General features: G+C 50.0%; 1 protein-coding gene across 2 annotated transcripts in view; it reads right to left on the reverse strand.

The window, feature by feature from the left end:
- The window catches only part of MED14 (mediator complex subunit 14), a 1,045,467-nt gene that overhangs the window by 72,423 nt on the left and 945,044 nt on the right, over positions 1–28,000 (reverse strand). For both annotated transcript variants that reach the window (XM_085622933.1, XM_085622932.1), the window contains 2 exons: positions 1,227–1,406; positions 1,032–1,139 (listed from right to left, as the gene is read on the reverse strand). In XM_085622933.1, coding sequence (XP_085479059.1) covers positions 1,032–1,139; positions 1,227–1,406 — 288 coding nt within the window. The remainder of the gene's footprint in view (positions 1–1,031; positions 1,140–1,226; positions 1,407–28,000) is intronic.

The following is a 28,000-nucleotide window of genomic DNA, read 5'->3' on the forward strand; positions in this document are numbered from 1 at the left end:
TCCTTTTATCTATTCCCTAGAAGTACAGTGTAGAAGGAGAAGGACAAGCTTCATTCTCAATGAGAAATCCTACAGGTACATGCAGATTTCTGATATCAATGTGGGTTACCCACAAAAGGCTGTTTTTCCCCAGACTGATCTACCAATGCAAACACCTTGCCACAGTAGCTTGCTGCCTAATTACAGCATCCTTGATCGAGCTTCTGGCCAGACAGGAGAGCAAATTCTGATAGCATACAGTATAAGGCCTACTATCAACAGGCTGTTTCTGTATTGTATTGCTTCTTTTCAGTGTTTTCCCTCTTTGGAGGATCCACTTAAAGAATTGTAATCCTTGATTTAACCAAAGCTGTTACCACATCATGCTGCCACTGCTGTTTCCATTTGACTTCTAAAGTGTGCACCTACTTTCAGACGGCTTACAAATCTGTTACATTATATGCTAAAGTATAGAACAGTCATGCATTAAGCATTTTGGGACATTTAGTACTGTGTATCCAGAAACACCACAAATTTTAAATAATTTTCATAAGCTTTAGGCTAGCCCCTTCAAAGGGCTATGGCCTACTTTTAACCAATCTTGCACACATACACGGCAGATACCTTTTAAATTAGATATACCCCTAGAAGAAAGCCCTTGCTGTACATTGTGTACTTGGTATGCACACTGTTTACACAGAAACTATACATTATAGTAAACTGAGCTGGCATGAAACACACTTGGTACTTGCGTGAGTGACATAGACGTCTGCCAATGCCACATATAAGGTGTCAGTGGGCATATTTGTCCTGATTATTGTTGTTTATGGTGTCGGGGTGAGCACAGCTATCCACACACTTGCTGGGGCTCACTTTCCAATGTCAGGTGGTAATCCATTCTGCACTAAACATAGCACACACTGAATGAGCTGTGCAGAATTCATTTGACAAAATACTTTAAGTTGTGGTGCTTTGGCGAAATATACAGAAAATCAAATACACTGAAATATGAGATCTATGGCTATCTTGTATGTGGAAATGAAAAGACTTACCAATTCTAGTTTCATAATGTGTACACAATCTCTGAGGATGTGCGTTGGGGCCCCTAATAACTTTGTAAAAGCTATTAACGTATTTGCCTTAAACGGTGGCCCAGCAACCTAAAAAACATAATATTGTTAGTTTTGCAAAGGAAAATTTAATGCAACTTTACATTCAAAATGTAAGTACACTACACCATTACATACCCTTGTTTCAAAGAATTTCTCCAAAACTTGCAGCTCCTCCGGCTTCCACTGCCCTGCATTTTCAGGTGTAACTTTTAGCTGCAACGTCTGATTCGTGTTAGGGTTAAGAGCAACTCTGCATTTCAGCACATCAGTCTTGAACATTATAACACCCGGTTCATTGGAATTGATCAGCTGTAACTATGAAGATAAAGAATGTTTGTTGGCAATAGCGGATGACAACTAGATCTTTGACTGCAATGCTAAGAAATAAACCACAAAACAGAGCGATCACGTATAAATGCAAAAGACAGGGCAAGCATTTTCATTTGCAAACTATGTTATATTTGAAGCATTGTAAAAATAAATGAAAAAAATTGGTTAACTCTAACGAAATTTCTCCACAAGCACCTCCTTATCAGATTCACAAGCTTAGACAATTTCTTAGTGGCAGGCAGTCAGTCCGTTAAAGCACATTTCTCTAGTCATTTCATGTTGGAATCTTTAAGATTATTGCGGTTTGCTGACAGCAGGTGAAAGAAAGTGACTCTGTATATACTGCACCAAGGTAAGGTACAGTGTGTACAGAGTCCAACAGTCCCCAGATGTTTGGCAGTGGTTAAAGTTAGATATAACCTTACTCTCTAAAGTGGTAGCTTGGTCGAGCACTAAGGCAGTATCAGAGGACAGTGTAAAGCATATGTTGTACACACTCAGTCAGCAAATGTTCTCACACACTCAAGAACTGAACTCTAGGCCAATTGTTTTGTATATTAAAATATATAGTTGTTTTATTTTAGAACCACAAGTAGGTATCAAAATACTTTCTCAGAATGAAATGCTCTAGTTGTATACTTTCAATAAGCAATAGACTTTTAAATGCAATAATTACAGTTGTTGCAATAGGCAACACAAGTTAAACACAATTATAACATTGAGCTCAATGGGAATGTTTAAGTAAAGGCAATATCAATTACTTTGCATAGGTCTTTCTTACTCAGGGCTGGATCCTGGATTCAGCCCTGGTGCATCTCCTGTAAACAGTTGAAAGAAATCGTTTTTGTTACACAGGCGATTTTTAAGGAATGTTTCAAAAATCGACACTTAAAATAATTTCTGGTAAAAAACGGGCAATGTTATCCTATGGAGAAAAGTTTGGTTATAATGACCTTTCAGGGTCAGTGCTGGGCACCAAGATCCAGCACTGGGATCTCTCCTGGTAACAGGTGAGTAATTTCGTTTTCGTTGATCGGGTGATTTTTAGTGACTATTTTAAAGTTTCAAAACTCGACACTTAGAAGAATTTCCAAGCGAAACCAGTCAATGTTACCCTATAAAGAAAATGTAGGTTATCGGCTTTCAGGTAAGTACTCGACTGGCAGAGTTAAGGTTCTGGGCGTAGACTCAGGGGTTTCCCAGGGTCAGGTAGGTACAGTTGTTACACCCTCAGCGGCACAGGGGCAGCCGGGTGCAGAGAGAGTTAGGCCCAATGTTAGCCTATGGCGGGCAGGGGGCCTTTGGTTGGTGGCTGCTAGCAGGCAGGCCACGCGGCTGTGTGAACTGGGCTCTTAGTTACTTACACAGGGCAAGTGGGGAAGTAGGATAGGACAGATACTGCACTTCCAGGGGCACTGGGGCGGCTGGGTGTAGGGTGCTTTTGAGCCGTCGGGCGCTCAATGGTTTTCAATGGGAAAGCTGCAAGACGAACAAAGGCTGCAAACTCGGGGACGGAGATTCTTCAGGTGCGACCACCACTTCGAGAGGTAAGTTGGGAAGCTGTAGGTTAGGTAGGCACCCAGGAGTTGGGCACAGGGGGCCGCAGATCGCCGGGTGCAGGGGTGTCTTTTGGCGTCGGGAAATCTTACCCTCTGCTGGTCGCAGTTGGGGGCGGTCAATGGAGTGGAGGCTGCAGGCGTCGTCAGGAGCGTCAAGGAGGGTCCTTGGGTGCTGGATTATTGGTCACAGTCGCCGGGGGGACGTCCTCTTGGTCTTTGTTCACTCAGGCACAGGCCAGGCTCGGCGGGAGCAGAGTGTGCTGGATTTGCAGTTCCTGGCTGGCAACAGGGGTTGTTGCTGTTTGAGCAGAACCACTACTTGTGGGAGTCCCAGTCTTTAGATGAGCAAGGAAGTCAGGTCCTCCGGGGTTGCTGACCACTGGAGACGCCGGGGATTAGCAGGAGCAGGTTCGAGGGTCGACAGGCCTGTAGGGCTGGGGCCAAGTCAGTTGGTGTCGTCCTCTTGTTAGCAGCTGCACGGCAGGTCTTCTTTCTTTTTCTTGTTCTTCTTGTTTAGGAATCTGGATCTGAGGAAGGAAGGGTGCCCCTAAACACTAAATTTAGGGACGTTACAGGTAGGTAAAGGGCAGGGACCAATGGGTCCCTTCCCTGGGGTGGGTACACCCCCTATCCTGCCACTCTCCAGTGGGAGGGAGGCAGAAGCCTAGTCCTGATTAGACAGGGCACCCCGTCCTCAAAATGGCGAGAGCCCGGAGATGTGCTTCACCTCGCCTCCCCCACCTGAGGGGTGGGGTTGGCAGAGGATGGCACACCCCCTTTCCTCACTTGGGTTTTCCCGCCAGAGTGGGGGCCAGAACCGGTGGGGACCAGTTGCTGAGTACAGCAAGGGGTCTGGGGAGGCTCACAAAGGCAGAATGCCTTTGAAGCTTCCCCTGCCCATCCTGGGGGAGGAGGCCTAGCACCTCGCCCAGGATGTGCATTATTGCAGGCCCACGAGAGCGGAGTGGTCTCTACCCAGGGGTCCAGCAACATGTCTGCTGGGTGGCAGCCTAGGCAGCCCCTCAGTCAGGAGACTGGTTGTCAGTTCGTTTCAGGGGGCATCTCTAAGATGCCCTCTGTTGTACGAGTTACTTACCTTCGGTAACGATGTATCTGGTAGAGACGATTCTAGCCGCAGATTCCTTCACGTGGAATTATCCCCAGGCGTGAGACTGGATCCGGAAACTTTTTTGCCACAGGATCCCTGCGCGCCGGGGGTGGGGCGACATCACGCGACTCTACCCAGGCGTCGTTCGCGTACGTGAAGTCGGCGGAGTCACATAAGACCCGCCTCGGAACACCTACGTCAGTTTTCTTCGGGGAACTTTCCCACACCACAACGCGGAACCACCAGATAAAAAACTGTGGAAGCATGGGAACAGTGTGCGAAGAGCAGACAAATTGGAAAGAAACAGTGACTAACACGACCACCAGAGTAGTACCATCACCGCAGAACCCAAGGGCAGGGAAAGAAGAAGAAGAAGAACAACAACAAAAACAACAACAACAGGCAGAAACCTGCGCAGTCACCCTGCCATCACATAGACAATCTCCCATCCCTGTGCCCCGGAGGCAAAGAACATGCATAAAAGTCATGGCAAATGTAGTAATACCCCCCCCCCCCATCCTGAGCAAGGAATGGGACCAGTCCCAAGACAGACAGGGACAACAAACTTCCAAGTCACCCCAACCTGGAGGGCAACCACCCACAAGGGACAAGGGCAAGACAAGGCCAGAGGACCCTTAAGCAGAGGATAACAATGGAAGGAAGGGAGGGGGAGGGAGGACAGGGATAGAAAGCAATCCCCTCCAAACCCGGAGTAGCCAGAGCAGCAGGGCACCGGAGTACCGGAACCCCATCCTCCAAAGAACCAAAGGCGGAATGAACCACCCACAGACGGAGCCACCCGTCAAGTACAAGGAAAGGCACTCACAGGTGACACAGCCCCCCACCGGGAGGCGAGTACCGAAGACCAACCCCAGGGTCTCCGCAGAATAGGGGAGGAAGGGCGGGCCGTGAAGGAATCTGCGGCTAGAATCTTCTCTACCAGATACATCGTTACCGAAGGTAAGTAACTCATACATCTGATAGATACTACTAGCCGCAGATTCCTCCAAGTAGAATAGATACCCTAGCCATACCCTCTGGGAAGGAGGGTCTGCGAAAAGGACCACACCAGCCTATGCAGAACAGAGGGCCCCACAGATGACCAGATCTGTGGACCAGGTAGAACCTAGCCCCTGCCAGGCCAAGGGAACCCCCACAAGCAGAACCCCACCGACCCCAAGGGAATGTAGGAGGGAAAGAAGGCTGAAGAAGCTCGTACACTCACAGCAGAGGAGGCAAGGACAGAGAGGCCGAAGCACCCAACTCCCCCACAAGGCAACATAGCTTCCGCCCAATGCCAAGACAGGTAAAGCGGAAGAAGAAGCCTAGAGAGCCCAAGGAAACGAGGGAAAACAAGGCAAACCCACTCCAGATAGAGATCAGCCTGCCAGCCAGACCAGCGCCGGCAGTCAAAGCCGCCAAAAGCAAGAAGAACAGCCCGAGGCCCCAGGAAGGCCAAGTAGGCGACGCCTGGCGAGTGAGAACACAGGATCATCCCAGACTCCAGGACAGGAGCAGGGAGAGGAGGAGATTCCCGGACACATCACTACGAGGGGCCGCGCACACAACCTCAGGAAGCAATGCAACCTACCTAAACTCCACGGAGAACAGGCACCCAAAGGCGACCAGACCCTCTAGCAGAGCGCAAGCTATATGACAGCTACCACTACCCCACATAGATATGGGAATCCTCTTTGGAAGAACTTCCGCAGCAGAGGAAAAAACAAAAGAGCCAAGGGAAAAAAACACCCCCGCTAAAGGCGTGACAAGCAGCCCAAGCAAAGCAGAAGGCCCAATCTCAGGGCCAAGGCTCGCAACAACTCCTGCAGCACACACAATCACCACAAGGGCCGTCCAGCAGCCAACAATGCCAAAGTCTCAAGGAAGGACATGAACGGCCAGAAAACGCACCCCACAGCCAGAACAACTGGCCTAAGAAGGCCCAGAATCAACCCAACTCAGAAGTCACTGAGGAGGGGACGGAGGAGGATAGGGCGGAGGAGGAGGAGGAGAAGGAGGAGGAGGAGGAGGAGGAGGTGGAGGAGGAGGAGGAGGAGGAGGAGCAGGAGGAGGAGGAGGAGGAGGAGGAGGAGGACGGAGCCCCGTCAAGAGTCTTTGGATGGCGGAGTCGGCCGTGGCATAGAACAACAGGCTGCCATCAAACGGAAGGTTGATGAGTTGCTCCTGAATATTCTCAGGTAATACTCTGTCCCGAAGCCAAGCATGGCGACGGAGAGCGACTGAGGAAGCCATGGCCCGGCCCAGCATCTCTGAGAAGTCCTGAGCGGAGAATAAACGCCACAAGCTCCCGGGCCATCCAATGCATGAAGCCGTAAGTTCACCTGACCAGACTCCTGGGACGCTGCAGATCCCAGAGACTCAGCCGAGTCCCACAAACAGGAGGAGGCCCTAGCCAGCACACACAAGGTGTTAAGGGCCCGCAGGGCCGTGCTGGTCGAGGTGAACATGCTGCACCCCCAAGAGTCCAGCCAACGGGCCTCTCGGGACGGCAGAGTCAACAGTGGCGGCAGGGAGGGAAAAGCAGTCCGCAAAAGGGGGCTTGCGGCTGAGGGGTGAAGGGAAAGACACGCTGGGTCACGCGGCGCCGGTGCAGAAGATGCGGAGGCAGCGGGTCGCCTGAGGCAGGACGGCTCCAAGCACCCGTCAAGGAAGAAAGGAGTGCACCTTCAAAGGGAAGCAAGACTTCCCTCCCACCAGAGCCCTGGTGGAGGACCTCCAATAGATGGTCCGCCAGAAAGTGAGCCACCGGGTCACCCATGCGCAGGATGCTCACAGCCGTGGACACCACGTGAGCGAAGGCCGCACCTGCTTCCGTAGGGCACCGCGGTGGAGAAAGCAACCCCTCTGTGGGTGACGGCTGCAAACTAAGGCGGCCGTCCCAGAGGCCAAGCGGTACGGGCAAGGGCCAGACCTGGAAGTCAGAAGGAGCCGAAGAATGAGGGACCTGCCGCTCTTCCGACGATCACCTCTGCCTCAGAAAGGGCGGGGAGCCGCCCTTCGATGCCGGTGAAAAAGACACCACATGGCGACCAGTCTCCGGGGAGGACGACACCAAGATACAGCGTGCCTCCGGAGAAGGAGCGTCCGAAGACGAATCCACGGTACGACCCCTGTAGAGTCTGCTGCTTGAGACAGCATGTCGGCACCATCCGGCGTCACCGGACAAGGTACCTCCAAGTCCCCCCGCACCTGAGACCGGAGCGGAGACTGGAGTTGAGATGGAGCCACACTGGCCCCGGGTTGGCGCCGGAATGACGCCGACCCAACCCCCGCCGAGGCAGCCCCCTGCGTGGGGGAACGAGACAGGCCTGGGGAGTGGCACGAAGCCCTCCACGGACCAGAATGAGGCGAAGATCGCTCGGCAACCCATGTGGCGGCACCAGGGACGATTTAACCTCCGACTCGCCCTCCGACGAGGCAGCTGCCTGTGGGGAGGGACGAGAGGGTCCACCGACCCCTGTGGCTCTGCACGGTCCAGCTGCTGCCGGCGCCGTAGCGGCGTCAGCTCGGCTTTAGACAGGATCACCTTGTCAAAGGACCGAGAGGGACTTGGGGATGAGACCCGAGCCCCGGCGACCTCCCGCGACACCACAGAGACCCCAGTGGGAGTTTGCGGTAAGGCAGAGATGCCGTGGCCTGAAGGAGGTGCCCCAGAGGAGCCGCACTCCAACAGTACCACATCCTCCAACTCTGGATCCGAACCAGTCGGCGCCAGGGCCGGAGCCACTGGTGGCCCTGCACAGGGCGAGGGATCCACCGACGCCCCAGGAGGGAAAGGAGGAGGAGACGACGCCAGCGAGGCCTGCAAAGCCGCCGCGTATGTCTCCATTTCGACTATCGATGCCCCAACACCGAGAAACGGTGGATAGGATGACACGCGGGGCCGCATCGCCAGTGGAGAGTCCATGCCCACGGTAGGCCGGAAACCAGCCCCTGGGGACAAACTGCGACACTTGCCCACCGGGGAGCGGCGCTCACGTGACATCGGAGAAGGGCGAGGACGATGACCACAGCCGTATCTGAAGCCGACTGCCGAAGCAGACCGAGGGGAGGACGTCGACCTGGAGAGACGCGCCGAGAGAAGTTTCATCCGGCGCTCCCACCGTGACTTCGGCTTCAACTGTTGGCACGCCGCACCATCTGTGGTGCCGTGATCCTCCCCCAAACACCACATACAAATGAGGTGAGGGTCCGTCGCCGACATAAGACGCCCACAAAATGTGCAAGTTTTGAAGCCCGAAGGTATTCGCACACTGTTCCACCAAAAAGAAATGGAAGAAAAAGGGGCCTAAACAGGCCCGTTGCAAGGATCGGATCCGCGTCGCACGCGGAAATGGAAAAAACTGACATAGGCGCGCCCGGGCGGGTCTTATGTGACCTCACTGACGTCACGTACGCGGACGACGCCTGGGCGGAGTCGCGTGATGTCGCCCCGCCCCCGGCGCGCAGGGATGCTGTGGGAACAAAGATTCCAGATCCAGTCTCACGCCTGGGGATAATTCTACGTGAAGGAATCTGTGGCTAGTAGTCTCTATCAGATGTGCATATTACATTAAATCCAACACTGCCATCAGTGTGGGTTTAATGTGCTGAGAAGTTTGATACCAAACTTATCAGTCTTCAGTGTAGCCATTATGGTGCTGTGGAGTTCGTAATGTCGACCTCCCAGCACCATATACTCTTAATGACAACACTGCACTTACAGGGCACAGGAATGGACCTGGGCACTGTAGGAGTACATGGCTCATGCACCTGTACCATCACCACTGGCATAGGGCACGCAACTAGAGGGGTGACTGATGTATGCTAGGGCAGTGGTTTGTGGGCATGGCACACAGGGATGTGGGCCATATTGTCTTTGTGTTTTGTTCTGCACCCAGACACTCAGCCTGCAAAGGCAGTGTGAGTGTGTCAGGGTACAGGGCCTCCAAGGGTGGCACAATAAGTGCTGCAGCCCTTAGGGGCCTTCTCTGGACTCACGTTACCTGGGTACCTGTGGTACCATTTACCAGGGGCTGACATGTGGCCAGAGATGCCAATTGGGTTTAGGCTTCAATACAGTTTTAGGGAAAAAACACAGGCCCTGGGCATCTGATTGGTAGGAGCCCAAGGCACACTCAGTCAAAGTACATCAGCAATTCAGAAAAAAGTGGGGTCATACCATGCAAGAAAGATGGCACTTTCTCACAGCAGGTTCTCAGAAAAACCTTGCACCAGCTGCCTCAGTTGAGTTAAAGTGGTACAATAAAACTTATGACAACGCAAATCAGGAAACTGAGCAGGTGGACTTGTTAAATGTGACTCTTAAGATGCCTGTAATGGAGATGCCCTCGTCCAGGGCAGTACCTGTTTCATTTTTCGCTTTTGCTGACATCTGTGGGATTTGTTGGCTTCTTCGTTTGACATACTGAACAAGTTAGCGCCTGATCTGGTGGAGAGACTATATAGCCGCAGAATTATCCCCAGGCGTCAAACTGGATGCGGAAATGTTTTGTGAGCAGTACCCGGCGCGCCGGTAGATGGTGTCGTTCAGCTCCGCATTGCGTCATTTGCATCTGAAGTGACATGCACAGTGCCTATATAGGGGCCACCCCAGCCCGTTGAAGTCAGTTTCTTTTTACGACTTTTCATGCCAGAGCACGGATCTATGAGGAACACTTACCACTGGAGTGGAAAACTAGGGCCCTGCACGGGAAACAGCTCTGTCCCTAGAATTCCGTTCACAGAGTGGGTAGGTAAGTAATACGCAACTAGATAAGAGTCTCTACCAGATAAGGCATTACCAAAGGTAAGTAACTTGTTCATCTGATAGAGACTTCTAGCTGCAGATTCCTTACCTTAGAATAGATTATTTTATTTTTTTTTAACTTTTTTTAAAGCGGAAACTCGACCCGAAGATATCTGGTATCAGAGCGCTTTACATGAGCACCAGTTTCGTTACAGATACACATTCATTTTTTTGTTAGGCTGCAGGGAGATTAAGTGATTTGCACAGAATCACAGGATGTTGAGCGTCCCTGCTGAGACTCGAACCCGGTTCCCCAGCTTCGAGGTTGACCGCTCTAGCCGTAAGACTGCCTCCTCTCCCCAAGCATCCAAGCAATACCTCTCGGAGATGGGTCTGCAAATTGATTCACACTAGAAAGTCCTGCAGGACTGAACAAGCAACGTGCCCATCCTAACAGACCTGACTACCCAGGCAGTAGTGCTTCATGAATGTGTGCAGAGAAGCTCATGTTGCTGCCTGGCAGAAATGTAGGACCAAAGCTAAACATGCTAACACACTGTTCGCAGCCTTAGCTCTGGTGAAATGAGCACACAAACCCTCAAGGGGATGCTTCTCAGTCAGAGAGTAGCAGATCTTAATGCACAGCATGATCCGTTAGGAGATTGTCTGTTTCTGCACACACTTTCCTTTCTTTGCTCAGATATATCCCAATTAGAGTTGGTTGTCCACCCGGAAAACTTTAGTGCGGTCAAGGTAGAACGACAATGCTCTTTTTGGGTCCAGTCGGTGAAGTTGCTTATTGCTCCTCTTCTTTAGATGGATGTGGCATAGCGTAAAAAGTAGGCAGGGTGATGGACTGACCAACATGAAGAAAGGAAGCTCTAGTGTAAATAACAAGCTGTTCTGGGTCTATGTTAAGGTATGGAGGCTTGGATGATAAAGCTTGAAGCTCACTGACCATCGGGGCAGATGTTATCGCCACCAGAAAGGCTGTCTTGATAGTAAGGAGCCTGAGAAGACAGTTGTGCAAGGGTTCAAAGGGAGCGTGCATCAGAAACTTTAAGACTAGATTAAGGTCCCACTGAGGCATGATGAAGGGTGAAGGAGGAAACGTGTTGCAAACCTTTCAAGAACCTATGTGCAGTGCAATAGGGGATTTGAAGAGGGATGTTTGATCAGACAACTGCAGAAAAGCTGAGATGTTAGAAAGATAGCCCTTTAAAGTGCCCAGAGCAGAACACTGCTGGGCAACAGAAAGGATAAAAAGAAGGACCCGAGAAAGGGAAGCAGATAAAGGGTTAAACTGTTTTTCTACACACCATGCCACAAACTAGCCCCAATGGCAGGCGTAAACAGTCTTGGTAGAGGGATGCCTAACTGTCAAGATAGCATTGCAGAATTCAGGCGGAAGGTTGAAAGCTGTCAACTGTTGCTGCTCAATCTCCATGCATTAAGGCGAAGCTTTTACAGGTTCGGGTGGTGAACCCTCCCCTGCTGCAGCAACAGGAGACACTCCCAAAAGGGCAGCCTGATTGGCGTACCGATGGCCATACTCAACAGCTTAGGATACTAAACCCTCCGAGCTTAGTCCAGAGCCACAGGGATGACTTGGCCTGGTCGTCCCTGGCGCAAACTCCACCCAAGACGCAAAGCCTCGCCGAGCGAAAGCCACCTTGGAAAATCTTTTTTGCCCCAAGATGGATGGGTATGCCCAGGCGTGGTTCCCTTCCTCGATGTGCCACTGGATTCAAGCGAGCCGGACAGATGAGGGGTGATACCCCGAAACTGGTCCCAGAATGCTTGTTTCCGGTGCAGGGAGGACCTGGTTTGGAGGATCGGGCTGGACTGTTCCCATGAGGAGCAGGGTCAAGACTGATTTGCATATGGCTAGGTCCAAACCGGGGTGGCATGGTGAGCAAAATAACGATGGATTCAACCCAGATCTCTAGACTGAGGGTGAATGTTTGATTTGTTCAGCATTCCGCCCATCATTTGTTTGTGCAGCATAGGAAACTCCAGTGTGCCAAACTGCTGACATTACATATTCACGGCAGTGGGGAACAGATCTAACCTAGGCTCTCTCCACTGCTGAAAGAGACCATGCACCACCTCTGGATGGAGATGCCATTTGTGATCAGCTAGGCATCTCTGGCTGCGTTTCGTCTGCCCAGAGACGCAGGGCCTCTTGACAAAGAGTCCACAACTCCATGGGACCCTGTTTGTTGCAGTACCATATGGCAATGGTGTTGTACGTGTACACCTGTACCAGTCTTTCCTTGATGGAAGGTAGAAAAGCTCTTAATGTGAAATGTATCACCCAGAGCTCCAGTAGGTTGATGCAGAGTTTGGATTCTGCCAGAGACCTCTGATCTCCACCTCTTACAGATGGCAACCACTTCCCAGGAGTGACACATCTGTCACTACTGTCCGCTCTGGCTGAGGAAGGGAGAGGGGTGTGTCGCTGACCCAATCGCAGTTTGTTATCCACCAATGCAGATCTTTTGCAGTCTCCGCCCATATCTGGACCATGATGTTGCGCCCACTGGAACTTCAGGTCTCACTGTAAAGCCCACATATACTAGCAGGCAAGTGTTACAAGCAGGATGCACGAGGCCGTGGGTCCTAGAAGCCTCAGGATTAGTCTCACCCAATTCAAGGATAGAGGTTGAAACACTGGTATCATAGTCTGAATATCCTGGACTCGCCATTCTAGAGGATAGGACTGAAACTGCACTGTCCAGAACAGCTCTGATAAAAGGGAGTGTCTGAGAGGTACTCAGGTGAGACTTCAGCACATTGATAGTGAACCTCCAGCGAATGATGATGGTCCGCCTTTGGCTGGAGGTGGGAGATGACAGCCTGGGGCGAGCCCCCCTTAAACAGCCAGTCATTGAAATAGGGGAAGACTGGCACCCCTGATCTCCACAGATGATCTGAGACCACAGCCATCACCTTGGTGAACATCCGATGGGCACTGGTGAGGCCAAAAGAGAGCACAGCAAATTGAAAGTGCTTGTGGCCCACTGTGAATCTCATGAATGTGGACGGGAATGTGTGTCCTGCAAGTCCAATACTACCATCCTGTCTCCCAGGGCCAGGGCACACAAGACCTGAGAGAGAGTGAGAATTTAGAACTTCTGCTTCTTGAGGAAGAAATTGAGAGGGTGCATGTCTAGGATAGGACAAATACCTCCATCCTTCTTGAGCACCGTAAAATAGCAGGAATAGCAACCACGCCCTACTTCTGGCGTCGGCACCCTCTCTGTGGCTCCCTTAGCAAAGAGAGCTGTCATTTCCTGGTGGAGCGTGAGAACTGGCGCTCCCGTGAGTATCTTGGGCTCCGGACAGATCCCAGGATTTTCCTCTTGATCGGGATTGAGATTGGTGCGGCATCGCACATTGGGCAGCAAGGAGCTTGATGGACCCCTCCCTCAAGGTCTTGGGGTGCATGGTGCGGCAAATGGCGCTGGTCTTCGCGCTCCAGGTACCGGAGGCAAACAATATGCATGTCCATCACAGACATCTGTTGATGACAGGTGCTGCAGGGTTTGAAGCCGGCATTCCTATTGGACATCCCTGCCACACCAGGAGACGATCGCTCAAAAAAGACTGACTAAAGTCGAAGAAAGGTCAGCCGAAAATATATTGGGGGCAGCTCTCTCCGGATCTGTGCTGAGTGGCATGGAAAGAAAAGAACTAACATCAGAATGCTGGAATGGCGGGGGCGTGGCCTGACGCCGATGTAGAGGTAAGTGGACCTCGCTTTGCTTAAGGATGACCATAAGAAGTTGAAGGTGAAGGTAGGGTGAAAACGACAGAGGACATTGGCGGAGGTCCCGGACAAGATGACCAACTTGCAACACTCCTTGAGGCAGATGGAGAGCAGGGTTCGGATTTTGGAGCTGAGGGCGGAGGACAGTGAAGGGCGCTCTTGCAGGAATAACCTCAGCATAGTGGGGATTCCAGAACAAGCGGAAGGGGACGATGCTGTCCGGTACTTGGAAGGCTGGCTCAGGTTGGAGGTTGCGCCGGAGGGGCTGTCCCCGTTTTTCGCCCTTGAGAGAGCCCAAGGGTCCCAGCCAGGCCTCCTAAACCGGGAGCACCCCCGAGGCCGATGGTAGCAAGGTTGCTGCACTACAGAGACAGGGACCACCTCCTGCAGCAGGCCCGAAAGAAGCAACATCTGCAAATAGAAAACTCCAAGGTGATGATCTTTCGGGACTACACCAGGGAGGTTCAGAGACAGCACGCCTCCTTCGTTGCTCTTAAGCGGAAATTGCGTCAACTCCGTATTCCTTATGCAATGCTCTTCCCGGCGCGGCTGCGGGTGGTGGATGGTGCCAGCACGCTTTTTTCCACCACTCAGCAGGACACGTGGCAATGGCTGGAGACACGTCAGGCGGGGTCGGGCGGAGTTCGCCAGCCAGCAATGCGGAGAGACGATCCCCTGATGCCACAAGTCCGACGAGGGCTCTCACGTTACCGGACCGTTGTCTGGGACGAGACAGCTGTGCAGGCGGTTGCAGCGATCAGCCAGAGTGGAACTAGTCCGGCTTCTGCTTCCTTTAACCGAGTGCTGGGGGGCTCTGGGTCCTCTCCGGCTGGCAACACGAATGGTGATTCTGAACCTGAACTACCGGAGGTCACTCCGCAGACGGTGGACTTGTTTGGCTGATCTGGACCCTGTTGGCGGGGTAAGATAAACTTGCACTGCAACTCAGGATTGACTTGAGGGGTGCATGCCCTGTGGGAAGAGGGGAGTTGGCACCAATTGATCACTATTATTGGGGCTCCCAGGGTGCTGTTACTGGTACTTTAACACTAGGCGGGGGGAGAGCCGGGGGGGGGGGGGCGGCTTTGGGTCCTATAGGGTCAGCGCACGTCTCACTACCCATTTTGAGCAAGGTTGATGGTTCTTTCAGTTTGGATGGGGGCTAGTTTAAGGGAACCTATCCGGGGGAGTGGAAGTTAGGGTGCAGGGAAGGAGGGGAGGGTGGGTCAAAGCATGTCGCTATGGGAGGTAGGGGGACCAGCATTTACTTCACCGCGCCATGGCTACCGCCGTAGGTATTAAATGTCTCTCTTGGAACATCAGGGGGATACACACTATGACTCGCCGTCAAAAGATTCATGCCTATCTTAGAAGACGTGGGGTGCAGGTAGTAGGAGTGCGCAAAGTGTTGCTGCAAGACGTCCTTAAGGCAGAACAGAAGGTACGTGATTCAGAGAGGGTGCGTCCGGACAGACAGGCAGGGTTACTTGAAGCTTGAGAGGAACTAGCAGTTCAAATTTAGAGATTGCGCTGCTTCGATTATAAGGCCTACACAGACAAGGCGCACACGGAGCGCGATAAGGCTGGGGCATTACTAGCATGGCTGGCCAATCCGGCGCGTAGAGGGACAATGATACTGGAATTGAGAGGCCAGCAAGACGAGGTGTTTTACACCCAAAGGGGTATTAACGATTATTTCTTACAGTATTATATTGAGTTATACCGGAGTAGGCTAGGTCCTGGGCTCCCGGGGGATGAGGAGTTTCTGCCAAGGGCTGAGCTGCCACAACTTGAGGCCGAGGACGCTGAAGCTCGTGGTCGGGACATTGAAGCGGGCGAAGTATGCAGCGCCATAAAGCATATGGCCAGAAACAAAACACCGGGTACCCATGGGCTTCCCGTAGAATTTTACGCTGCCTACACAGGTGTACTGGTTCCCTGTTTGGTGGCGCTCTATAACAGGGCACGTTGGGAGGGTGCCCTCCCTGCCTCCACGCGCGAAGCCCTCATAGTTCCCCTTCTCAAGCCGGGCAAACCTGCTTGGGATTGTTCCTCATACAGGCCCCTCGCGATGCTTAATCTCGATTACAAGATCTTAAGCCGAATTCTGGCCAGCCGTTTGATGCCCCATATGACGAAACTGATCCACACGGACCAAGCCGGATTTATTCCTTCTCGAAATACCGCGATGAATGTCAATAGTTCTCTTGGTGGCTGGAAAGCCTTTGTTTGCTTGCGCAAAGGAGATAATTAAACTGATCCTCCTTTCTGACTCGTTTTGTCTTTTAAGTTCTATATAATTGTCCTTCTAACATCAAGCATATATAGGGCTCTCTCTGCTTGCTTTTTTAGGTTGCTGGAAGAATGCAGGCAAATGTATTGTTTGATTTAAATGAAAATGTGAATCCGCTTTTGGGAATAACTGTGAATTTTTCCTCATCACTACATTATCTTCGTGTACTTGCAGATAAGGTTCCTATGTTGTAACTGCCTTGAGTTCATTAACTTTTCTTGCATAAGCACCAGGTTGAGAATCCATGTTGTTGTTCACGCTGCCCTAGGGGTGCTATTCTTTCTACTACATCTATGAATAGCTTTATAACTGGTGTGGTAAAGAAGCTTCACTCTACTATACCCTTTGTATACGCCATTATAGTCATCAAATGTAAATTAAGTGAGGTGTAGAAGAGTTTCTTGTCTTGTAAATGCAGCAGGTATGTGACCACTGTTGTGCCTTGTGTCCAGCCCCTATTAAGTCTTTCCTATTACACCAGTGTATGAATCTGGTTCCCTTCTGGCTTCTTTAAGTATCACCATGGTCCTAGGTACTCAGCAACCATGCTGCTGGGCTCAGGGTGGTTGCTTAGGATTGGTATACGTGATCCCCTTTTATAGTCAGCAGGTTGTGATGTGGTGGCAGCGTCGCACAAGTTACTTACCTTCGGTAACGATATATCTGTAAGAAACATTAGTAGTGATAGATTCCTTTCCTTAGAATTACCCCCAGGCGTCAGACTGGATCTGGAAAGTTTTCATCAGCAGTATCCCTGCACGTCGGAAGGCGTCGTCGTGCGGCTCAGCGATGATGTCGCTGGAGACACTTATACGAACCCACGCACGCTGACATCACTTCTATACACGACTTTCCGCGCCAGGAACGCAGAGCCATGCAAGAAACTGACCACTGGTGCCATGAAACTAAGGCCCTTAAAGGGATGACCTTAACCCTAGAAATCAGTTCACAGAACGGGGAGGATGGGTGGGGCAGTAAGGAATCTATCACTACTAATGTAATTTAATGTAATCACTTCTTACAGATATATCGTTACCGAAAGTAAGTAACTTGTGCATCTGAAATAACACGTAGTGATAGATTCATTACCTTAGAATAGATACCCCAGCAATACCAACCCTGGTGGTGAGTCTGCGAACCAAGATCACACCAAAAAGTCTTGGAGAACAGAACTGCCAAAGAAGCGGTCTCTCCAGACTTGGTTGGTAAACGGTTCAGCGAGGCCCACGTAGCTGCCTGACAGATGTCATGCAAGGCAACACCCAAAGCAGTAGTGGCTGCCGGCGCCCTGGTAGAATGGGCGCGCAGCCCCACCGGAGGCTCTTTTTTAGCCAAAGAATAACAAGCCTTTATGCACAGAACAACCCACCGAGAGATGGTCCGCTTGTGCGCAACCCGACCTTTCTTGGTGCCCACGTAGCCAACAAAGAGCTGGTCATCCACCCAGAACTGTTGTGTGCGGTTTAGCACACGTTTTGGGTCCAGACGGTGGAGCCTCTCTTCCTCTTTCGAGGGATGCGGAGGCGGAAAGAAGGTAGACAAAGTGATGGTCTGCCCGATGTGAAAGGCAGTGACAACCTTCGGCAGAAAAGATGGAGGGGTCCTTAGAACCACTTTGTCCGGATGGACAGAGAGAAAAGGAGGTTTAGAAGAAAGAGCCTGGAGCTCACTCACTCTTCTGGCAGAGGTGATGGCCACCAGGAAAGCTGCCTTTAAAGTGAGAAGACGAAGAGGGCAGTAGTGAAGTGGCTCAAAGGGAGCACACATCAGATATGTCAGAACCAGGTTCAAGTCCCACTGAGGCATTATGAAGGGAACAGTAGGGAAAAGATGAGAAATGCCTTTTAAGAATCTATTTACAACAGGGGACTTGAAAAGGGAAGGCTGATCTGGAAGCCGTAAAAAGGCTGAAATGGCCAAGATATAGCCCTTGATAGTGCCCAGAGTAGAGCCCTGCTGAGCCAAAGAAAGAAGGAATAGAAGGACCTCTGAAAGAGGGGCAGAAAGGGGATCCACAGCCTTTGCTGTGCACCATGCCACAGACTTATTCCACCTACAGGCGTATACCATCTTAGTGGAGGGACGTCTGTCTGCCAAGATTACATCACAAACTTTGGGAGGCAGGTCAAAAGACGTCAACTGCTGCTGCTCAATCTCCACGCAAGGAGGTGGAGGCTGAACAGGTTCGGGTGGAAGACTGTCCCCTGTTGCTGCGACATAAGATCCTCCCGAAGAGGCAGTCAGATCGGGGGATCGATAGCCATGTGAGTAGCTCGGGATACCATACTCTTTGAGCCCAGTCCGGTGCCACAAGAATGACTTGGGCCCGGTCGCGCTTGATCTTCTTCAGCACTCTGGGTAGAAGTGGTATAGGCGGAAAGGCGTACAACAGACTGCAACTCTACTCGCGCCGAAAATCGTCACCTAGCGAGTGTCACCTTGGAAATTCCAACGCGCAAAACTGATGACATTGCGCGTTCTCTTCGGTGGCGAATCGATCTAACCAAGGTTCTCCCCACTGCTGAAAGAGACCCTGCGCCACGTCCAAGCGAAGACGCCTTTCGTGATACAACATGCACCTGAGTCCGTCCGCCCTGGCGTTCAGAGAACCTGCCAAGTGATGAACCACCAAGGAAATGCCTCGACGTTCCAGCCATGTCCAGGGACACAGAGCATCCTGACCTAGGGTCCACGACCCCACCCCGCCTTGCTTGTTGCAGTACCACAGGGCGGTGTTGGTGTCCGTGAACACCTGCACTACTCTCTCCTTGACAGAGGGAAGGAATGCTTTCAGTGCAAGTAGGATCGCCCTGAGCTTCAAAAGGATGATATAGAGCTTGGATTCTGCCTGAGACCATCTCCCCCTCTCCCATGTGGCCGCCCCATCCCAAGAGGGACGCATAAGTCACCACTGTGTGCTCCGGTTGGGGAAGTGAGAGAGATCTGCCGCTGACCCAACGCTGGTCCGTGAGCCACCACTGCAAGTCCTGTGCAGTGCCCTCCGAGATCTGGACGTAGTCAGACATGTTTCACCGATGCTGCGTCCATTGGATCTTCAGGTCCAACTGCAGAGCCCGCATATGCCACCTGGCATGATTGATCAACAGGATGCAGGAGGCCATGAGACCCAGCAGTCTCAGGGTCTTCCTGACCAAAACCCAGGACCAGGGCTGAAAGATCGGAATCATAGCCCATATGTCCCAGACTTTCTTTTCGGAAGGATAAACCCGAAATTGTGCCGTAACCAGAACTGCTCCAATGAAGAGGAGTTTCTGAGAGGGAATCAGATGCGACTTCGGCACGTTGATGGAAAACCCCAGCGAATGCAGGAGGTCGGCCGTAGTCTGGAGGTGGGAGACGACTGCCTGGGGCGAGCCCACCTTCAACAGCCAGTCGTCGAGATAGGGGAAGACTGAAACCCCTGATCTGCGCAGATGAGCTGCGACCACCGTGATCACTTTCGTGAACACCCGAGGAGCGCTGGTAAGGCTGAAAGGGAGCACGGTGAATTAAAGTGCTCGTGGTGTACCATGAACCGCAGGTAACGCTGGTGGACCGGCAGGATGGGGATATGAAAATAAGCATCCTGCAAGTCCAATGCTACCATCCAGTCTTGAAGGTCTAGGGCAGACAAGACCTGAGCAAGCGTGAGCATCTTGAACTTCTCCTTCCGGAGGAAGAGATTGACGTTCCGGAGGTCTAAGATAGGACACAGGGCCATGTCCTTCTTTGGTATCAAGAAGTAGTGGGAATAACAACCAAGACCTACTTCTGATGTCGGAACGCGCTTGATGGCCCCCTTGGCCAAGAGGGCCGCAACTTCCTGCTGGAGAAGTGCCAAGTGATCCTCCGTCATGCGGTGGTACTGAGGGGGCATGGCTGGAGGGGTAGTCTCGAATGGGAGGGAGTAGCCCCGTCGGACTATCTGCAGAACCCACCTGTCCGAAGTGATGGTGCACCAGTGGGGGAGGTGATGGCGAATCCTGCCGCCCACTGGCATCTGGTCGGCCTGAAACACCGGACTAGGAAGGTTTTGAGGCAGCGGCGGCAGAGGCGGTGGTGGACTGACCCGCCCGCTGGCCCCGTGACGCACCTTGGCCGGCACCCTGACCCCGGCTGGGTGGAGACTGCGGCTGCGCAGACCGGCGGCTCTGAAAGGAACGAGTTTGGGCGCCTCGACCCGGACCTCGAAAGGAACGAAAAGCAGACCCTAAGGGAGCGCGCGTGGTGGCAAGACCCAAGGACTGGGCCGTAGCCCGGGAGTCCTGGAAGCGCTCCAAAGTGCTATCCGCCTTGTCACCAAAGAGGCGTGTGCCATCAAAGGGCATGCCCAACAAAGTGTTCTGGACATCCCCTGAGAAGCTAATAGTTCTGAGCCAGGCGTAATGGCGTAGCGCCACCGTTGTGGAAATTGCCCTGCCGAGGCTGTGTCAAGACCACAACGGATAGTGAATTTCGCAGCATCTCTCCCTTCGGTAATGGCTTGGGAGAGCACCGCCCGAGTCTCCACTGGACACTGAGGCAGCATCTGTGCGACTGCGTACCACACAGAGTGGGAATAGCAGCCCAACAGGCACGCAGTATTTACCGCCTGCAACCCGGAACTGGCAGAGGGGAAAATCGTTTTCCCAAACTGCTCCAGTTTTTTAGATTCTTTGTCCGGAGGTGCGGAAGGGAGCGTGCTCGTAGAGGCAGTGGCCTGGACAACCAGACTCTCTGCCCTGGGGTGTGCGTGAGAAAACTGTTATCCACAGGAACCCCTGTGTTAGGCTTAGTCCAGCGGTTTAACAGAATGTCTGTAAGTGCATTATTAAAGGGCAGTAGCGGCTCCGCAGAGGGTACTGCTGACGAAAACTTTCCGGATCCAGTCTGACGCCTGGGGATATTCTAAGGTAAGGAATCTATCACTAACGTGTCTCTTTCAGATAACAGATCTTAGCACAGAGCCAAGGGGAAATTTGGAGGGAAAAACTGATAGTCAATGGGAATGAGAGGGAAAAACTACAGAGTTTGGGCTGCAAATCCCACAATTTAACACGTTAAATGGAAGCAATCATGGGCAGGAAAAAACACAAGTTTGAACACAAAACAGTTGATAAAATATGCAATCACGGGCAGGTTAAAACTACAATTTTAAACTGTAACAACAGCCAAAGACCATAATCACAGATAGGGAAAATCGTTTTTTACCTTTTTCAGGAAAGAGACAGCACTAGTCTGCCTCCTTACTACTTCCTGGACTCTGCTCACTGCAATCTGGGGTCGAGGTGGGCTGCAACTCACAAAATGGAGGAGAATAATTTGGGGTGCACCCAGCAAAGCCTTAAGGGGCCTGGGCAGGTGTGAGAGGAGGGCTCAGGGTTGCCTGACAGCTGAATAGCCAATCACCAGTCCTAGGTCTGCTGGCCTGGGGGTGGGGCTGGGACTGTTGAGCTGCTTCTCTTGTTCAGAAAACTCCTAGGAGACAGACAGGCTCAATCCACGCTTTGGACTTCTGCAGGTAAGGGCCTAACTAACTTGTCCTCTGATAATAGTGTTTGTATAAAACTTTACTGGCCAAAAAAAACGAAGTGCACAGTCCCTATTACACACAGTTTAAACAGCTCACAGATTACTGCTGCCTCAGAGCACCCTCTGAATTAGAATATCCTGGTTGAGGGGGGGGGGAAGGGGGGACTGGTTTCACTGACTTGTTAACACAAAATGGTGGCTGGGGGTGCACTACTTAACATATAGGTCTTAACACAGAGCCAAGGGGAAATTTGGTGGGAAAAACATAGTCACCGGGAATGAGAGGGAAAAACTACAGAGTTTGGACTTAAAATCCGACAATTAAACACGTTAAATGGAAGCAATCATGGGAAGGAAAAAACAGATATATGGATGGAAACACTTGGGGAGGATGAGGGTGGACAGGGCATGGGCCAGCTGGAGTGACACGTGCAGGATCATACTGATCTTAGAGTGGGACACTAAAGGGGATCTGGAGGATACAGGGTGAGGAAAGGAACCGGAGCAGAGCTAGCTATGCAAACACGTGATTATGTTGTTTTGATTCATTTATTCAATGTCTCATGTAGATTGAGCTACGAAACTGTAACTGGCTCCCCTTCTATAATGCAGAGTATTGTTATTATAGAAGATCTGTGGATATGCTCTATATTTGGAAAATAAATAAACATTTTTTTTTTAAGTATATACCCAGTGATTTTGCAGATCCATGTCGTATAGTCTTTTGGGTGGTAGATATTTGCACTCACCCATGTGTGTTACTTAATGGGCTAGCAGGGGGCGAATGAGAATTAGGATCTCGAAAATGGTGGAGTGAGCCACTGAAGACGCAGAGAAATTTAAACTAATGCAGCACAGCGTAAATTGAAGATCTAGTCTCGCGGTGCTCCGTTGAGGTGGCCAACTTGAAAGTACTGATACTTAAATGGAGCATCAGATGTGGATGGTGCTCTCTAAAGTTTACTGCTACACTTAAGAAAGCCTTTGAAGTTGCAAATCTAATTGTTCTTGGATACTACAAGGACCTTCTGCAAGACTGTAGAAGGGTAATGATGATACAGCTTGGGAACTTGCTGTTGACTTAATCTTTGTACTTTTGAACTTTCTTTAAATATTTTCAAGTAAAAGGGGATCCCTGTGATCTAAAAACGTTTTCCTTTTAGGATTTTTGGAAGAGGGGACAAGACAAGCCTCCTATTGGTTTGCCAAGAGAGAAGAAGCATTGAGAAGGATGGAGGAAATAATTCAGGCAGGCAGCACTAGGATCAAACAGGACAGGGGCATTGCACAGGTGTTTTTCCCAATACTACAGAGACCTGTAGGTGATCAGACGAATGGCCCCAGAGAATGACATATCCGGAAAACTAGATTTGCGAGTGCTGGGTGTGGAGAACAGAGAAGTATTGGAGGAAGACTAGATGAATTATAAGAATCCCTGAAATTAATGCCTTATCTGGAAGACTCCCGGAGCCACTGGCTTCCCAATGCAGTTGTATAAGAAATTGCCTCCTGTGATGATTGGGCACCGCTTTAACATGTTTGATGCTGCCAGAGAGGTGGGAAGTCTCTGTAGGAGAGTAGGATCTGCTTCACATGGGTACCCCCACTTTTTGCTGGTGTTTCACTGTTTTTCGACCTTAGTCTGGCTGTGGCCCTGCTAATCAGGACCACATCCTAGCTGCTTCCTCTCAAAAACGGTTTGCATGTACATTCAGTACATATCTAATTGGATTCTGGAGTGCCTTATAAGCCCCTAGTATATGGCATACTATGTACCTAGGGCATAGGTACCTCAGAGGCCTACCAGGGGCTAAAGCAGCATTATGCCACCCCTGGGAAGCACTCCAAAATGGCACAACAGATCTGCTACTGCAGCCTGGGTAAGGGTGTGCTTGCACCCCTTACAGTGGTATAGGCTACCTATATCCATATATATACCGCCAGTAGATAATATATATATATATATATTATCTACTGGCGGTCGCCAGTAGATAGTCATAGTTAGGACCGTGTTTCCATAGGAAATCCGCAACATTCTATTTGGAATAACTTTGGCGCCGGTTGTCGAATCCTCGTGAAATTTTCAAAATAGGTGGGGCGCTCCGCTCAGCTCCTATCCTGAAAGTCTCGGGGGGGATTCGTCAAGCGGGGGCTGAGAAAAAAAGGGGGTCCCAAAACGCGTTTTCCCCATGCAATTTTCCATAGGGACCTTTAGTCCAAGGTACAGCCCGAACGGCTGACCAGAATTACTTGAAATTTGGCAAAGAGGTAGTCCTCAGGTCAGGCATGTGCCTTTTGCATATATGGTGTCAATCTGTTCAGTAGTTCCTGAGAAAATCAAAAGTAAAATCATATACATATCTGGGCGGAGCCTAACCACACATCTCATCGTGAGATCTGATTGGCTGTCAGTACTTCATCCAAGAAGTGTTGGCAGCCATCTTGGGACCAATATACATGATAGCACCTCATTAAAAAGCATTGCAGTTAATAGAAGGTTTTAAGACTTTAGTTACATTATAAATCATTTGTTGATGGTACCATACTCATTTTAGGAATTGTGGTGTGTTCTAAGGTGATTTTACCATGTGAAAAAGCCTTCTGCTGTGATATCACGAACCATGTTTGAGAGAAACAGGGGTGGGGGAATCATATCGCCCGACGCCCGAACCATGTTGTTTATATTGACGGGCAAGAAGATTTATTGTCTATTTATGTCCGACGGACATGTAGACATTAATCACGTTTTAATCACGTTAAAACAACAGGCTGTGGGCACTCTGGGGCTCACAGCCAATCCGAAGCTTGCAGAGAGCCTTTGGCGGCATCTGATTGGCTAGCAGCCCATGACTGGGCTCTAGCCAGTGATTGGCTGGGGGAGTGAAACGTCACTCAGCCTCTGCAAGCAGTAGTCCGTGGCCGCCACGAGGCTTGCAATAAGCATTCAGGTAAAATAAGCAGTTTTGCCAGCTTGAATTGTGTGATATTGTGACGGAGGTGCTGCGATTTTCTTTTATTTATATTTTTAGCAACCGTGCGTGGGTAGATTAATTAGTACAAAAGCCTAGGCCTGGCCCGCCTCGGCGCCTCAGATGAGGACGTCAAAAAAGTGTATCGCAAGCAGGCGCGCTGCGCTACCACCGCTTCATGGGGGAAAACACCCATTACAACGAATTCAGATTCACGCGCTGCCATCGCAACGCGGGTTTAACATCGCGGGTCCGGAGCCTTCATACCGCAGATGGAAACAGATCTGCAGATTAATGCTTTCAAAAGAGACATCCGTTGGTGACTTGCAATTTATAACTTAAAGTCCTAATATAGAATAGTGAACTATTAACTTTCAGCCCAGAACTGCATAAAGAAACCGACAAATATACATTACAAAATTGATTAATGTTGCAAAGAGGGTACATTTGGCGAAAAAACGATTCTTATTATTAAAGGAAGCTCCCAACTTTGCGGTTTCTTTTTCGACTCTGCGTTTGTGCTTCTCCACACCAAGCACTCTTAAACTACTGCCTACCAGTATGGGTGACATGTGACTCCTACACTTTCACTCCTTTGGCTTATGGGCAAAAAACACATTGTCGCACAGGGTGCAGCCAGCACTAAAAGCTTTCGAAGCACCTGCTGCAGCGTTTCTTTCCGCCGGCAATTATCAGGCCTCACAGAAATGTGTAGGAAACTTGTGTGATGAATTACCATCCTGGAAAGAGATCGTGTTTTGTATAGTTGAGGTTGTGACCTCGGTGAAGTTAGTGCAGAGGGTTAATATGCCTGCTGCAAAGAACATGTACGAAGTCGATTACAGAGTGCATAGGATGGAAACAGATCTGCAGATTAATGCTTTCAAAAGAGACATCCGTTGGTGACTTGCAATTTATAACTTAAAGTCCTAATATAGAATAGTGAACTATTAACTTTCAGCCCAGAACTACATAAACACAGCGACAAATATACATTACAAAATTGATTAATGTTGCAAAGAGGGTACATTTGGCGAAAAGATCCGTGTTTTGTATAGTTGAGGTTGTGACCTCGGTGAAGTTAGTGCAGAGGGTTAATATGCCTGCTGCAAAGAACATGTACGAAGTCGATTACAGAGTGCATAGGATGGGAACAGATCTGCAGATTAATGCTTTCAAAAGAGACATCCGTTGGTGACTTGCAATTTATAACTTAAAGTCCTAATATAGAATAGTGAACTATTAACTTTCAGCCCATAACTGCGTAAATACACCGACAAATATACATTACACAATTGATTAATGTTGCAAAGAGGGTACATTTGGCGAAAAAACGATTCTTATTATTAAAGGAAGCTCCCAACTTTGCTGTTTCTTTTTCGATACAACTTACCGATTCGCAAGGAACGTAGGGCTCACGTCTGGCCAGCTGCAAAAGTGAGGGGGAAATGGCAGGAGGCACACTGGCTGACACCTTTTATATCCCACCCATACGTTTTTACAAGGGTGACGGTAAATTAGTACATTACGTATGGTTTGAAATGTATGTATTTTGTGGGAATAAATACACAGCCAAGGGTGACGGTAAATTAGTACATTACGTATGGTTTGAAATGTACGTATTTTGTGGGAATAAATACACAACCAAAAAAAATGGAAAAGAAGGGGAATAGAAATAAAAGAATTGCCGTCAGGGTTAAGGGGAGGGGGTGCAGGGGGGCAGGGACGCGATAATATCGCTTGACAAGTTTTCCTTTAGCATTATTATTGCACAGCATTCAATGGTTTACTGATTTTAATAAAGCAAAAATATATTAATGTTTCTCTGTCAGCCGGAGCCCTTAGGTTTGATGTGGAACGGGGGTAGGTGGGACAAGTGGATTTTACAGGACATATAGATCTCAGTGGCATTTTGTCCCTTGGACAACTAGATTATTTGGAAAATTCCACACCCCTGAAATAAAAGACCGGCATCGCGCCGGAGGCCACGCCCCCTCCTTGCAGCACTCTGCAAACGCGCCCCCTGGCCAGTTGTAAGTTGAGGAATTAATTCCCCTTCAATACTGAGGGTCCCTGAGGGCCAACTAGCTCAACAGGTATCTCCAGTATGCGCCAGGGAGCTGCGTTGCAGACAGGTGTTCTGAGGCCACGCCCCTTTTTACACCTCCATGCAACGCAGCTCTGTGGCGCTTACTGGAGGTACCTAGTGGGCTAGTTTGACCCTAGGGACCCTTAGGATTCAAGGGGACTTAATCTCTCAACTCAGAACGCCCACAGGCCCTGTGGCGCGTTTTTAAGTTGGGGAAATAATTCCCTTTCAATCCTGAGGGACCCTGGGGTCCAACTAGCCCACCAGGTGCTTCCAGTAAGCACCACTGCTCTGCGTTGCAGAGAGGTGGTGCAGGCCGTGCCACTTTTTACACCTCTCTGCAACACAGCTCTGTGGCGCTTACTGGAGGTACCTAGTGGTCTAGTTGGACCCTAGGGACCCTCAGGATTCAAGGGGACTTAATCTCCCAACTTAAAACGGCTACAGGGTGTGTTTACACAGTGGGGAAGGGAGGGGACGGGGCATGAGGTGACGTGTTCAAACACGCCCTGTGGTGCGTTTTAAGTGGTAGTTTTAATCCCCTGCCCTATTATATACTAGGGGCTTACAGAGGAGGTCATGCTAATCACAGGGGGAACCCAACACATAGTGTGCCCTAGTGTATGTAGGTGTTTTCACTGTATTCCGAGTGTCTTTTAACATAGCACTGGCTCTAGGACTGGTTAGTCAGACTCAGTTACCACCAGTATCCGTCTGAAAAAGTTGAGGGTACAGGATGATTTTGCAACAAGGCTTGTTTCTGCTCTTCTGTTTGTTCTTTCTGCACGTTATACTTCTTCCTGCACTTTTCTTCGTCTTTGAGGACTTCTGTTGCTTCTTTCTGCATCTCTTTTTTTTCTTTCTGTGCGTTTTTCCTTCTTTCTTCACATGTCCTATCTCTGTAGGCATAGCTAGAAATTAGCATTTAAAAAACCTTTGAAATTCACTGAAAAAAACCCATAGGTTTCAGGCACGTTATAGCTAGGAATTAGCATTTAAAAAACCTTAGAAATTCACTGAAAAAACCATAGGTTTCAGGGGCGTTATAGTTAGCTGAACTTTTCACTCGTACAAAACCATAGAAATTTCCCCGTTATAGTTAGTTCAGCTAACTATAACTCGCGCGCCCGCAATGCACTGCTGATGACGTCACATATTACATCACTCATGACATGGTCAGTGACATCACTCATGACATCACTGATGACATCTCATCGGACATCACTGATGACATCTCAAATGACATCATCCTTGTGATAGAGTGGCAGACCTCCTCTCCCCCTAATATAACCTTTGATACACACATTCAAAAATAGAAATTAAAATTTTCAAAACAATGGACATGCCAATACCAGTTACAACAACCTATTCAGTAATTGTAAGATCCACATCCACTCATTCACCAACAGTCCTATACAGTCACTCCTACATGTACTCACTCATCATATGTACTCATACACCTATACATCCTGTTACACAACGCCACTCATCCATAAAGTTACTCACACACAGTCACTCATGCTAATAAA

This window comes from Triturus cristatus, chromosome 8, assembly GCF_964204655.1.
Source record: "Triturus cristatus chromosome 8, aTriCri1.1, whole genome shotgun sequence".
NCBI classification, from domain to species: domain Eukaryota; kingdom Metazoa; phylum Chordata; class Amphibia; order Caudata; family Salamandridae; genus Triturus; species Triturus cristatus.